The 15,284-nt window shown below is 42.2% G+C and overlaps 1 protein-coding gene across 3 annotated transcripts in view; it reads left to right on the top strand.

Moving 5' to 3' along the window:
* Window positions 1-15,284, top strand: part of CCDC146 (coiled-coil domain containing 146) — a 121,048-nt gene that overhangs the window by 3,938 nt on the left and 101,826 nt on the right. For 2 of the 3 annotated variants that reach the window (XM_054988309.1, XM_054988310.1), the window contains exon 2: window positions 7,548-7,729. In XM_054988309.1, the coding sequence (XP_054844284.1) occupies window positions 7,565-7,729 (165 nt within the window). In that variant the 5' untranslated portion in view covers window positions 7,548-7,564. Of the gene's footprint in view, window positions 1-7,547; window positions 7,730-15,284 lie in introns of those variants that run through there. The other variant, XM_054988312.1, reaches the window with a different exon arrangement.

A 15,284-nucleotide genomic window follows, 5' to 3' on the forward strand; every position in this document is an offset into this window, starting at 1 on the left:
TTAAGCTAGCAGCTCCCTCTACCCCACACCTTGTAGCCTAAAGTAGGCACCCCATAAATTACCCTGTGGAACGGCCTGCCTGAGGAGGTCAGGAGAGCCCCCACTTGAGGAAGTTGGCAATGTTAAGCTAGCAGCTCCCTCTACCCCACACCTCCTAGCCTAAAGTAGGCACCCCATAAATTACCCTGTGGAACGGCCTGCCTGAGGAGGTCAGGAGAGCCCCCACTTGAGGAAGTTGGCAGTGTTAAGCTAGCAGCTCCCTCTACCCCACACCTCCTAGCCTAAAGTAGGCACCCCATAAATTACCCTGTGGAACGGCCTGCCTGAGGAGGTCAGGAGAGCCCCCACTTGAGGAAGTTGGCAGTGTTAAGCTAGCAGCTCCCTCTACCCCACACCTCCTAGCCTAAAGTAGGCACCCCATAAATTACCCTGTGGAACGGCCTGCCTGAGGAGGTCAGGAGAGCCCCCACTTGAGGAAGTTGGCAATGTTAAGCTAGCAGCTCCCTCTACCCCACACCTCCTAGCCTAAAGTAGGCACCCCATAAATTACCCTGTGGAACGGCCTGCCTGAGGAGGTCAGGAGAGCCCCCACTTGAGGAAGTTGGCAATGTTAAGCTAGCAGCTCCCTCTGCCCCACACCTCCTAGCCTAAAGTAGGCACCCCATAAATTACCCTGTGGAACGGCCTGCCTGAGGAGGTCAGGAGAGCCCCCACTTGAGGAAGTTGGCAATGTTAAGCTAGCAGCTCCCTCTACCCCACACCTCCTAGCCTAAAGTAGGCACCCCATAAATTACCCTGTGGAACGGCCTGCCTGAGGAGGTCAGGAGAGCCCCCACTTGAGGAAGTTGGCAATGTTAAGCTAGCAGCTCCCTCTGCCCCACACCTCCTAGCCTAAAGTAGGCACCCCATAAATTACCCTGTGGAACGGCCTGCCTGAGGAGGTCAGGAGAGCCCCCACTTGAGGAAGTTGGCAGTGTTAAGCTAGCAGCTCCATCTACCCCACACCTTGTAGCCTAAAGTAGGCACCCCATAAATTACCCTGTGGAACGGCCTGCCTGAGGAGGTCAGGAGAGCCCCCACTTGAGGAAGTTGGCAGTGTTAAGCTAGCAGCTCCCTCTGCCCCACACCTCCTAGCCTAAAGTAGGCACCCCATAAATTACCCTGTGGAACGGCCTGCCTGAGGAGGTCAGGAGAGCCCCCACTTGAGGAAGTTGGCAATGTTAAGCTAGCAGCTCCCTCTACCCCACACCTCCTAGCCTAAAGTAGGCACCCCATAAATTACCCTGTGGAACGGCCTGCCTGAGGAGGTCAGGAGAGCCCCCACTTGAGGAAGTTGGCAGTGTTAAGCTAGCAGCTCCATCTACCCCACACCTTGTAGCCTAAAGTAGGCACCCCATAAATTACCCTGTGGAACGGCCTGCCTGAGGAGGTCAGGAGAGCCCCCACTCTTCTGGCTTTCTGCAAACAATGCAAAACCGAATTATTCAAAAAGCCTTTTTTACTCAGATAGGAGGGCTGTATTGTAGGGAGGGGATCTCAGATGATCCGTTAATGAGTTAGGAACCATAGACTTTACCACTATGTTGTTGGATTCCTGCTAATGCTGTGTCTTTGTGAACTTGTATCTATTTACCCTAAGGCATTGTTTATGGAAATGTTCTTGATACTGACTGTAGTACTCTCACACTGTGTAATCTGCCTTGAGTCTCCGTGAGAAAGGCCGACTATAAATGACATAAATAAATAAGATCACAGGACTGAAGACTAGCAGTAAATTTGAATGTTTAGGTATCATTTACAACACAGAAGACTCTAATACTTCTTCATCATTCAGCATAGTAAGTCAATGGCTGTACTTCAACTCTGGAGTTCTAGCGTCATATAATTCTAGACATAGTATCCAGGAATTATAATTGCCCAAGATTGTGGATTTTCTACAGTAAGTACCTTCACTCTAAAGTCTTATGAGAAGAAATTTGAAAGGACAGCAGTAACTGTTCTGTGTAAGAATTGCTTTTCAAAATATTTCACTTTATTCTGCAAAAGAAAACCTTCCTTTCTTCCTTCCTTTCTTTTTCAGTCTTTCCATAATGAGCCTCCTAAAGGCAGGGAAGAAATAACATCCACATGTATTTTAGTTAATGTATATAGAGTGCAATATTATATAATAACAATTTCCTTTAAACCAGGGGTTCCCAATCTTGTTAAGCCTGCAGACATTTACGGCATTTTGAGAAAGGGAGGGTAGCAGCACCATCACAAGATAGCTGCCATAGCCTGCCCCATACATTTTTTTAAAAAAAATTATTTCAATTTTTTTAACAATATAACAACAACATAACCAGAAAACATAACAGTGTAAGCAAGTGTAAGCGAATGTCCAAAAGAGCGTATATGAAGCAATAGTAGTAACAGTATGTGTGTGTGTGTGTGTGTGTGTGTATGTATATGTGTATGTGTATATATATATATATATATATATATATATATATATGTACAACAAGTTAGAAAACATTTTAATAAATGGCTATGACCTTTAGATTGTCTGGGATCAGTTGTAAATGTCTTTCCATTAAATCCAGAGAAGGCCAACATTTTTCATAAAAATTGGACCGGAAGTTCTGATTCTCTACATATATTTTTAATAAAATAATTCTGGGAGAAAAATTAAAGATTTCTATTTTGGAATGGGCCAAGACAATTATCAAGCCATAGTGTAATGCTCTAGTTGAAATAAACTTTAGTGGATTACCATCTTTAACAGTGCAATCCTAAACAGTTACTCCAGCCTAAGCCCATTGATTTCAGTGAGCTTAGATGGGAGTAACTCTTCTTAGGATTGCATTGTCTGTCTTTGTGAGGCAGGGAGCAAACCAGTTGAAGCCACAGTGTGCTGCAGATTTTATGTGGTGTATGTGTGAAGGTATTCAGGATGGGGCAGGTGGTAAAATGGTGAAGAGGGCTCCTCTAGCTGAGACTCGGGGGCATGTATACCCTCCTCTTTTCTCATCTTCTAGGTTTTCTCATGGTTACTTTCTCTTTTTGTAGTAGTGGTCTGTCTCCCCCACTCCACACACACTTCCTTTCTGGTAGTGGGTGGAGATGTTGTTGAGGTGGTCATTTCAAGCAAACACATGCCCCCGGTCAGGCACCTGTCACCCTTCAAGCTGTGGCTATCTGGTCAGACGTTGCAGGAGGCAACTACAGCATGGCTCATCCTATCACCCCACTACTGCTGTCTTTCCACCCTCCCAGCCAGCTGGAAAAGTGATGTGGAGCAAGACTAAAGTATAGAGAGCAAAAGGGGGCAGAGAGGGAAAGGAAAGGATGTGAAAAGTGACAAAGCAGAAAGCAGAAAAGAAAGGAGCATGAATGGGGTGAAAAGGGACACAGAGAAAGGAATTTCAAAAAGGGAGATGAAAGAGTGTGAAAGAGGACAGGAAGCAAGGGGGGGTATGTTGGCAGGTGTCATGGCACATGTGACCACTGCATTGGGGTGCGGTCTCACTATTTTAAAGAGTGCATACATGTTCTGTTGCTATAGAAGCCTGTTTTCCAATTCCATCACCAATTTCATTTGAATTGTTGCTGTGTATTTAAAAACTATTACTGGTTGTGTGACATCTGGTAATAACATATATTTCCCCATAACCTTGCTGATTCTTTGCATTGATTAGTGTTTCAGATTCTGAGCTACTCTTCCAAGGGTCATATTTATTCTTTATTCATATATGATCTAACTTAAACATTTGGAAATCAGCCTAGACAAGAACGATTTGGCATATATCTGTAAGAAATGACTGCATCCTCAAATGTTCTTTTTAATTTTCTGTATGATAGCTTTGCCAGAAACAGAGATCATTATAAAAAAAGTTGTCTTGAGGCCTTTAAGGGAGTGGCTACATGCTTCAGTTCCAGCTTTTCCGAGATTAACCTTGAAGCAGTACAAAAAAACCTGCAAAAAGAGTTTGATTAGAGGCCATCAATGTTTGTATCTTCTTGGGCAAGGAAGATTCGAGATTCAGCCCTCTTATCTGTGCCATGTCCTGTGGTTTTCCCTCTATCCCAGTTAGCTGCCGAAGAGGCAGCAGAGTGAGAAACACAGATAGGACAGTCCTGAGGCTGTAGGTCCCACCAGCTCTTATGCAGACATGCCACAGCTGCTCTGGCTGTGCCCCTGCTGCTGCCCAACCCACATGGGCTGCCCATATGTTCTAGTTCTAGTGAAGAGAGTATGCATAAGTCACAAACCTTTAGTTTACACAGCCCAAAAACTTAGCAGCAGTGCAGCATACATAGAAATATTAAAAAATGCCTCTCTCTGTAAAACACCATTTGACTGAAGCTGTTTGTAGTTGGTTGTGCGATATTTTGATTTCTCTGGAAGGCCCATTGCTCTGCAAAGCAGAACGTCCTTGAAGGAAATTGAGACAGTACCAGGAGCCAAGGCTGACATTTGTAGCTTTCAAAGATCTTGCTGAGTTTTAGGCCTGCAGAGCATCTAGAAAGGCCAAAAGGGAGAGAGATGTCACTGTACTGTGTCCTTGATATCTGGGTGTTGTTGCAACTGTTGTAGTACAGTGTTTTAATACACTAATTTATGTGGCTGAAATTGATCTGTGGTCCTACTTGAAAAAGTATTATTGTAAAATGTATATCTTACCTTGTAGAAAGCAGCTTACATTCAGCCGAGGATAAAAACAGAGGTGCAATTAATCTGATAATTAATTATGTCCTTCTTTTAATACCCCCCCCCAGATAAACACCTTATTTCAGCAGGGTTTGAATGAGTCAGTGAAGCTGTGAGCAACACTGTCAGGAGCTAGGGTAAGAGTCTAAACTCCTGGAAGAGTCACGCAAGGTGGAATGGTCAAAGCTGGGACACCAAGCTAAGACGCATCCACTCCCTTCAAGAATTAATAGTCATGTTAGCAGAAGAGAATTGACCTTTTCTCCTCCGTTAATCACCCATGCATACTTAAGCTATTTTACAATTCCCGCTTGTTTCATTTTACTCTTGCAAGATTATATACTTTCCCATTAGTGGAACTAACGGGCCAATTTACCCAAATTTCTTATTCAGACAGACTGTGAATGTGTTTCTGGTGTGATAGAGACTTTGGCCCATTTGTTCTTTTGTTCTTAATGGATTGCTCTTAGGTCCTATTGGATATTCCATATTTATTTAAATACCATCCCTCATTGGAGCCATGGGTTATTTCTTATTTACAGGTGGACATTGATCCAGAAATAACAGTTTTGGTGGTGAAATTTTTGGCAATTATAATTTCATAAAAACACCAATTACATTGTGTTGCTATTTGCACTTAGAATCTGCAAAGTTTTTGATTCTCTTTATATTTAAATGCTGAATCTTAATTATATATTGGTTTATTTTTTATCAATTTTGTAAAGTATTAGTATTTATTACTCATCTTTTATTCTGTAGATCTCGTATTTTTAACGTATTACTATTTGGTGATTGTATATTTGTATTTAATTTTAATCATGTTTTATTATGCTAAAGGTATAAAGGTCATATAAGCAGAATAAATTCATAATGGTGGTGGTGGTGGTGGTGGTGGTGGTGATGATGATGATGATGATGATGATTTCAGTGGTAATGGACACAGAGGGATTGTTGAAGGCTAGCTACTGGCAGCAGCAGTAGTGGAAGGTGGCACTGGCAGAGGATCTCTCACAGACAATGCAGTGACACCTCACCTAACCTTGTTTAGTAGTGTTCAGAAGAAGGCAATGGTAAACCACTTCTGATCATCTCTTACCTCGAAATCCCTATGATGAGATAATCCAAAATGAAAGAAGTTAGCTTGCTAGAACACCGTATTCCTAGGTCGGAGGGCACTCAATTGGCTACTGGGAAAGAGAAGGGGAGAAGTACGAATAGTTCTGTTCTTAATTATGGGTCTGGATTAAATCTGAAAGTCCATCCAGTTGCTGATGTGAACAGATACAAAAGGAATGTCCAAAGCTGTGCAACACATATTATAGGAGCATGGAATATGAGAAGTGTTGAGCTAAGTAAGCTAGAAGTCATAAAGTAAGAAATAGAATGTTTAAGCATTGCAATCCTGGGTGTGACTGAACTAATGTGGACTGGATTGGGACATTTGCAGTCAGAAAATTACAAAGAGTTTTACTGTGGAAATGACAGACACCAAAGAAACACTGTTGCTCTGATAGTGAGGCGAGATGTAGTATAAGCAGTCAAAAGCTATAATGCAAAATCTTAGCAAGAATATTGTCAACAAATATGGAAAATAAAAAAGGCCTATAGACTAGAAAAGCTCCATCTACATTTCAGTTCTGAAAAAAGGAGATGACAAAGAGTGCAGCAACTGTCTGATCATTGGATTAATTTCCGATGCAAGTAAAGTGATGCTCAAAATTCTACAGCAAGACTCTTACTATACATGGAACAAGAAATGCCAGACGTGCAAGCTGGATTCAGAAAAGGAAGAAGCACTAGAGATCACCTTGCAATTGTATTATGGCTAATGGAAGACATGATTCACTGGAAAAGTCAAGAATGCTAGGAAAAGAGGAAGACCCAAAGTAAGATGGCTTGATTCAATAAAGAAAGCCACATCCTCCAGTTAGCAAGTCTGTTAATGATAGGATGTTTTGGAGGTCTTTCATTCATAGGGTTGCCATATGTCAGAAGTGACTTGGCGGCTCATAACACACACCTTCATTTAATTAAAAAAAATAGGATTCCAGTCACCTAGTCATTACAATCTTATAGACAAGCAAGGAGAATTTACTAAAACTTTGAAATGTCCTAATTTCTATGCCTTACTTACCAGCTAACTTAATTTCTTTGGCACCCATAGATTCCCTGAAACTTCCCTCTGTCGTGTCTGTTTACTTTGCTGTAGTTCCTTGGACTGACCAACAGGGTGCTGGATACCTAAGATTTACCCTGATTTGGGCACTAGAACCCAGTGGTAACACTGCATGCAGTGAGGATTCTGGTGGTGATGATCTCTACTAGCTGCTAGAACTTGTTAAGGATGCATGTTAATTCTGGAGTGAATGTGTGCCTTAGCAATGGTGGTCTATGATAACTGCTCACAACTATTGCTCTGTATTCAGAGGAACAGAAACTTGTTCAGTTTTTTAAAAAATGATTTTTGTTAGCATACAGTGAACGAGATGTTTTCAGTTCTCACATATATTTCAGCCATGCACAATATATATGATAACAAATGTTCCTTGTTGCTTCCATTTATGTACAACTTTCCCCCCCTTTCTTCTGGTGATTCTTGTTATTGTGATGTATAATCATATCCAGCAATTTGCCTCTAATCCATTTCATTTTCTCCTCTCAACTTTAAATTTATTTTGCTTAAAATATTTATCAATTTGACTTTTATCACTGGCAGTTTTAAAGAAGAGGCTGGATGAATATTTGTCAGAGATGCTTTAGGATGATCCTGCACTGGGCAGAGGGTTGGACTAGATGGTCTGTATGGCCCCTTCCAACTCTATGATTCCATGACTTGTGGATTTTTGCTGTTTTGCAGGATTTTAGACTGGAAAAATGAGTGAATCTGAAGATGCCAGTTCCGTCTTCAGTGAGTCAGAACCTGAACAAGAAGTAGAGTATCCCGAAGAGCCTATTTATGCTGTAGCACCAACCATTGATATCCGAGATGAAAGTTCTATTGATGTGGCTTCAAGTCCTGCATTTCAGTGCCTTGATGAGGTAGGCTGTTCTTAAATTTTTCATTTTGGTCAACAGAGTGGATGTTGTTGTTCCAGTTACAAGGTTCGAGGAGGATTTCAGTGTGAAATTGCATGGTGGTGTGGGTGGGTGAGATCTTGACATGTCATTGTGAACTCCTGGTCTGGTTGCCCTAGAGCGACTTCAACATCCATGCTGAGACTACCTTTGTGGCCTCCCAGGCAGGTAAAGGCTGAGGGTCCACCACACACCACCAGTCTTGTCTCCAGTATAGCAGGCAAAGAGCCCGGTCCCCAGTCCTCATAGGGTGCCCCCTCTCATCTTCCAGAGGCTCCACTAGACAGGCAGCCCCTTCCCTGTATTAACTTCCCCTCACCCAGCTACAGCCCAGAGCTATTGGGGAAAAGGGAACTTAAGAGATTACTTTCTCTATATATGTGTTGCCACCATTTAAACTTGGCCTATTTTGAGGCCTGTGTGTATCATATTTTCCCTCAGCTAATAATTACAGAATGGCCAGAGTTAAACATAACAAACAAACAAAACCCTTTATTTACAAGATGGAACGTAGGAGTGAACAGATTTTCAACTAATAAACAAATTGGAGTTAAACACAGGATGTTTCAATGTAACAAAACAGATTAACAACCAGCTAGCTACCATTCTGCTGCCTTCTTTATCAGCGTCTCAAACTCTTCTCCCTCAGCAGCACCCAAAAAACTTCTTTTCCCCTCCAACGGACACTAACTCTCATTGGCCCAGCATTCTTTCTGCTCACATTGTCTGTCTCTCAGGAGGGGCAGAGCTGGAGCCAGTCCTGTCTGTCACATCTGTGTTATGTGTGTGTGGAATTAACAGCCCTCATTATTTCCAGCAGAGACCTAAAAATAGGCCTCCATCTTTGACAATATCTAGGAGGAGGGTGTGTGTGATGGACATGACTGGCTCCAGCTCCACCTCTCCTGAGAGACAGCCAATGGGAGTGGGTGGAATGCTCGGCCAATGAGAGTTGGTGTCCATTGGAGGGAAAGAGAAGTTTTTGGGACCTACTAAGGAAGAGAAAGTTCTGAGATGTTGCTAAAGGAGGAAGCAAAAAGATAGCTGGCTGTTAATCTGTTTTGTTACAATAGGCGACTCTAAGACAGTAATGGCAGCAAAGAAACAATGCTTCTGCACCATCATTCCATATGTATAATGTAGGGCTGTGGAACTCTTTGGAATGGTTGGGGTCTGTAGGAATCTGGACTGCAGGTGGAGGTGGACTGTTCAGCAGCCTGCTATGACCTGTTTGCTTGACACTTGTCAAATAAAATCCCTCACATCTGTACTGATTTGGACTCTATGTTAGCAGTGATAAGGTCGGACGGTGCCAGCTTGACCAATTGTATAGGATTCCTTTCAGTTTATTTAGTGTGAGGAAGTGGACAGGATTATTGGAGCCTCCTGCTAGTATGCCCATTGCCCCTTCTGGCTGCTTATATCTGCTGCAGGGTGGGAGTGAGAGGCTCGCCATGTTATGCTGTTGACATGAAAAGAACTTTCTTAGTTTTTTTCATTATCTTGTTCCTGCAAATACTTTAAACAAAATTCCCCGTCAGACTCACTTTCAAGGTTTAACATTCTAAACAACAGAAACCCAAAATAAAATATATTTCAGTGTGAAAACTGAATACTTTTTCAGGTCTGACAGGATTGTTATTTATATTGGTATATTTAAAGGAGAAGCTGTGGGCATAACTTTGCAGATGGGGAAGTGGAGAGAGAGAGTTAAATGAATTTCTTGCTCAGCAAAAGTGCTATAGAGTACTACTGCTGAGGTAATGACAAGTTTTATTCTCCAGCCAAGGTATTGGCTGCTGCTTTCCTCGAGTTATGAGAGCAATCTCTTTGAGGATCAGCCAGAACCATGTACAAAACATGTCAAGCTCATGGGCTCGAGCTCTGGAGTGTTTCGTTTGTATCTTGGAGGCTGGGGGCTGAGCCATTCCACTAAGCTGTTCTTGCAGATCTTAAAGATTTGAAGTTAACATTCCATTTAAAAAGTTTGCACAGAACATTTAATTTGTAAAGGGATGAAAAAGATCCTGATCTTTGCAAATAAGTTAGAAAACACCTTTGAAAAAGACCAGCAGGCTCAAATTTGTTGGGCAATTTTATAGATACGAAACTCATTTTGCCACAGCAAGCCTTTGGAGGCGTCTCTCTTGTTTCTGAACCTTTTGTCCACAAAACACAGCAAAGTAAAATGAATCTGTTGTTTAATTTTTCCCACTGTTTCTTCTGATTAATAAAAGGTATACATGACTCTTCTATGTAAATGTGCCCAAAGATAGTTAAAGAAGAAAACAAAGATACTGTGAAGCTGAAATAAGCAACAAAGCATGGCCAGCTTTTTCTAGATTGCACTGGTGAGAGTGAATGAATGAATATGAAGCATACACAAAACCTTATAAGGTTCCACTGATTTGAAAAGACATCAATTTACATGAAAACTAGTGAGGTGTGGTTACAAGTAACATCTGTGTGTTTAAAGTTAAACCTGAGTACTGGAGGAAACTCTGGGGGCCTCTTCTCAGACTTGGCTCTGCACTTGATACGCTGGGTGGGTTTTCAGTCATGCCGACATTCTCAGACACATTTGGGATGTTCATATTTCAAATCAGGTGTGTAAACCAAGGACCTAATAACTTTAAAAAAATAACTCACAGTTTAGTCATAAACTCTCTCTATTAAGGTAGACGGAGTGCTGTAAAAGAGGTGGTTGACTTGATTTTTTTTTGGTAAAAGTAATGTTTAATTGGGCAACTCTCTTGGATTTAAGTTTATTAAAACATGATAGCTAATGAACTGGTAGAAAAACTTCTGACGATCTCTCTTTCAGTCATTCATGGCAATACGTAGAAAATTTGCTACATTGTTGTCTCTGTTGCTGAAACAAGTTAAGAGTAAGAGCGTGTAAACTACAAGACAACAATGCCAAATGGCAGGAGCCCCTGAAATCGCCACACTGGTAGCAAGTGGTTAAAAAAATGTCCCAAACCAGCTCCAAGTAGCCTCAACTGCCTCCTTCCCCTGTTCTCCACCTTATGTCCTACCTTGGTAGTTAGGGTGAATGCGTTCTGATGATCCCTAGTGTGGCTGGGAAAGGAGAAAGAGGGAGAAAAGGAAATCTGTTTAAATCTGAGATCCCTGTCTTTCGGTGCTACACCTCTGAAGATGCCAGTCACAGCTGCTGGCGAAACGTCAGGAACTACAATGCCAAGACCACGGCAATACAGCCCGGAAAATCCACAACAACTACCAGCAAGATCACCCTGAGGTCCACAGAGCAGCAAAGTGTCTCTATGAGCAAAGCAATCCTGGAAGACAAGTACTTCCACTTTCATGGAAGATCAAGGCTCACTCAGGCATGGCATATGATCCTTCACTGCCTTCAAGCTGCCTCTTAACCTCATCCATGCAGAAACACCCCTGTTCAGCATCTCAAAACAAAGCAACATGGCCCAAGTGCTGTGGAACTGTAAGCTCATTGTTTGGGATGAGAGCACCATGGCGCACAAGGGGTGTTTTGAGGCACTGAACATAACCCTCAAAGATGTCAGCGGCAACGGGAGAGCGATGGGGGGAGTCACAGTGCTGCTGGCTGGAGACTTTTGGCAGACTCTGCCAGTAGTCCCAAGGGGAACTCGAGCTGACGAGGTTACCGTGTGTGTCAAGGCATCGTATCTGTGGCCCCTCATCAGGAAACTCTCACTAAGAAAGAATATGAAGGTCCACTTGAGAGGTGAGGTGTCCGCTGGGGAATTCTCTGAACTCCTACTAAAAAGAGGGGAAGCAGAGTATCCTGAGTTCAAAGGAAAGGTGACCATCCCTGCATGCCTGGGCACATTATACCCTGATATCGTCACTATCTTGGAGAAGTCCATGTACTGGCTGTGCAAGCGTGCCATTCTGACCCCCAAGATCAACAAGGCTGCCATCATTAATGAAACACAACTCTCTCAAAATGGAGTACAGCTCTGTGGACTCAGTGGTGCAAATGGATGATGCGGTCCACTACCCTGTGGAATTCCTCAACTCACTCAACCCTCCTGGCTTCCCAGCCCACAAGCTTCTCCTCAAAGTGGGGGCTCCAGTGATGCTGCTCCAGAACCTCAGCCCACTCAAACTCTATAATGGCACCAGACTACAGGTGAAAGCCCTCCACAGGAACATCATCAAGGCCACATTGTTCACTGGCAGTGCTCAGAGGGGGAGAGGAGTTGGTGTTCATACCATGTATACCATTCATACCATCAGATAACCTCTTTGAGTTCTAGAGACTCCAGTTCCCCCTCTAGGCCTGCTTTGCTATGACGATCAACAAGTCCCAGGGGCAGATACTGAAGGTGGCAGGAATTGGCTTGAGGGAGGACTGCTTCTCACACGGGCAGTTCTACGTGGCCTGCTGCAGAGTGAGCTCACCCAGCAGCCTGGTGATCCCGGCACCCGAGGGGGAAACCACCAATGAGGTCTACAAAGAGGTCCTTCAGTAGAAAAAAAAAAGGTTGTACGCATTTTTCACTTTATTTATTGCACTACAGTCTTTTCCTTTTAAAATCTCTTCAATAAATGTTACATTTCAAAATTCACTTCATCAGTTTTCGGCATCCACACGCTTCACTTTATTCAAACAACTTTTTGAAGCTCGGGTACTATGCTATTATACTACAAAACCAACTAAAAAAACCCCTACAAACCAAAAAATGTTACATACATATAAGTATTACAACTGGATTTAAAGTAGTGAAATACCATAGCGAAGCACGGGCATCAAGCTACTTTAAAAATAAGTTCATTCACAGTTGTCATCTATATAGATAAAGTTGTAAGGTCTTCTATCCATTGAATTATGAGAGGTGGGCATTTATGCCTCCAATATTGTAGTATAAGTCTTTTAGCTATAGTAAGGGCACGGAGAGTCCACTTTTGCTGACCATCAGTTAGATTCCACGATACAGGTAGGTAATTTAAAATACATAAAACATCCTCAAAGGTCAATGAGTATTCTAATACAAAATTAATGAGTAATAACTTCCTCCTGAAAAGGCTGGATAACTGGACATATGCCTAAGAGATGCATCTTGTAAACTATTGCGCCAGCAATTAGACAATGTGTTTAGTCCTTTATTGCAAAGGTGCTGGGGTGTCTGATATACCCTTTTGCCCAGCATACCTACAAGACTGCCTCCCTGGGCCAGCATACCTATGGGATCGCCTCCCTCCCTATGTTCCTCCATGGCAGCTTCGCTCATTTGAACAGGGTCTCCTGCAGGTGCCAGGCTGCACATGGGCAAAATCAACAGCAGCCCATACGTGGGCTTTCTTTGTGGTGGCCTCTACCCTGTAGAATAACCTACCTGAGGAGGTCAGGAGAGCTCCCACTCTCCTGGTTTTCCACAAATGATGCAAAACCAAATTATTCAAAATAGCTTTTTACTCAAATGGGAGGGCTGTATTCTAGGGAAGGGGTCTCAGATGCTTTGCTAATGAGTTAGGGACCACAGACTTCACCACTATGTTGCCTTACATATTATCTGTTGCTTTAAATATGTACTACCTACGCTTCATGTTGCATAATGTCAGTCTTAGCATTAATTATGTTCTGTTTCAGTATTTCTTTTACTCTGTATTGGATTCTTGCTAATGCTGTGTCTTTTAAAACTTGTATCTATTTACTCTATGGCATTGTTTATGGAAATGTCCTTGATACTGAATTGAAATATACTTGATTATACTAATCTCGTACTGTGTAATGTGCCTTGAGTCTCAATGAGAAAGGCAGACTATAAATGACATAAATAAAATAAATAAAAGTAATCATAATTTTTTGCTAAATATAATGTTTTGCTGAATAAATCACAGCTTAAGAGCCATAGATGTACCCTGTATAGCATTTAAGGCCTTCTACAGAATTGGGCAGATTAAGGGATTTTACTTTGCGTCAATTGATAGGTTACAATGATGTGTTTTTGTAGCTTTCTCAGCTGAGGTCTAGATATGATTTTTCAACTGTTGCTGAATGGCAATATTTACAACTACGCCATTTGTTGGTATCCAGATATGGCCCTGCAGCTTTGAGTGTTTCAGAGTCTCCCCCACTTTTGGAAACGTTCATTGAATTATGCTAAAAACAAAACCTACAATATTTGTTTATAAATATATGATGTTGGTTAAAAAAATACGATATGCAGAATCTTAGGAATGAATAGAGAATTAGATCGCCTCATTTTACAAAAGCAATGGGATAAGGCCTTAAAATGGCATGTAGCTTGACAAATAGCTGTCCTTTCTGCCCCCACCCCAATTTTGTCTGGTTGTGATTACATGGGGTTGACTCTGTTCATGTATGCATCATTGCATGTGACATTGAGTTCAAAGGAGCAAGCTGATGTATTCCTACCAGCCTGCTCTGCGTTCTCTGTACACAGTTTTCCTGGCAAACAGAGAGCAATAGTCTATTTTTAAAAAATTCTGTTCGTGTCTGTCTTTCCAATGAATTGTCCGATCAGGGGCACTAAACAGAACATACAATTTACAACCCAGAGCAATCAGACCAAAATCTAAGCCAGAACCAATGGTCTTTTTTTCCTTCTGACTTTTCACAAGAAAATAATACTAATAGCTAATCTTTCCCTCTATACAAAGTGCCCTTTTTCCTGATACAATGTATTATTATTTAGGGGAATGCAGTAACTTTGGAAACTGGTGGAAGAAATTAATGAGGTTGCTTAGTCCTGTCCTTTACAGCATGTTATTTCCAAGATGACCTTAGCCTGGCTAAATGTTTCCAGTACGTGTTAATAATTTATCAGGGGGTTGTTTCATTAATGTTCCTTGGTTAGAATAAAATGGTGTATTCACTAGTGGTCTATTTAGGTGTCCTTTAAATCTTGTGGTGCTCATTTTGTGGCCACAATCCTGAAACTTTCCCAACTGGTGAATATTTCTGCTGAGGGCAGTGTGTTTGTTAGCATTTTCTGATGACAAAGATTTAGATCATACCAAGAGCACTATTTTAGATCTGGTAGAACATTTTATCATCCTCATATAAAGGACGAGGAATAGCACTGTATCAGGTGGATTGGTCTTGCAAGCACAGGTGGGAAGAGAGATGCTGCTGATGGCATCTTCTTTTAGCTGAGCTGACTGAATACTCCTCACCTGGGTTGAAGACATAAAACCCCTCCCATGAAAATCAGCTTTGTTGGGGAGAGCAGGCAGCGCACGACAAACACATATATGGAGCAGCAAGGATCAGGAGAGGGCAGAAACGTGAAGAAGAGGAAAGAGAAAAGCAGGAGATAAATTTTGTTTGGAGGGATCCTCTGTCCCACAAGCAGGACCCATGGTGGCCTTGTTACCTACACATCTACATTAGCAGCAGGCTCTACCAAAATTCCCAGTGATTCTACAAGGGGCTCCCCAACCCACCTGAGGATCCCCACCCATGGGCTGAAGACCACTGGTCCAGACTTAACGTCCATTAAAAGTGATTGACTTTAAAACCATTCACAACTAAAACAATGGTCTATTT

This window comes from Eublepharis macularius, chromosome 9, assembly GCF_028583425.1.
Source record: "Eublepharis macularius isolate TG4126 chromosome 9, MPM_Emac_v1.0, whole genome shotgun sequence".
Taxonomy (NCBI): domain Eukaryota; kingdom Metazoa; phylum Chordata; class Lepidosauria; order Squamata; family Eublepharidae; genus Eublepharis; species Eublepharis macularius.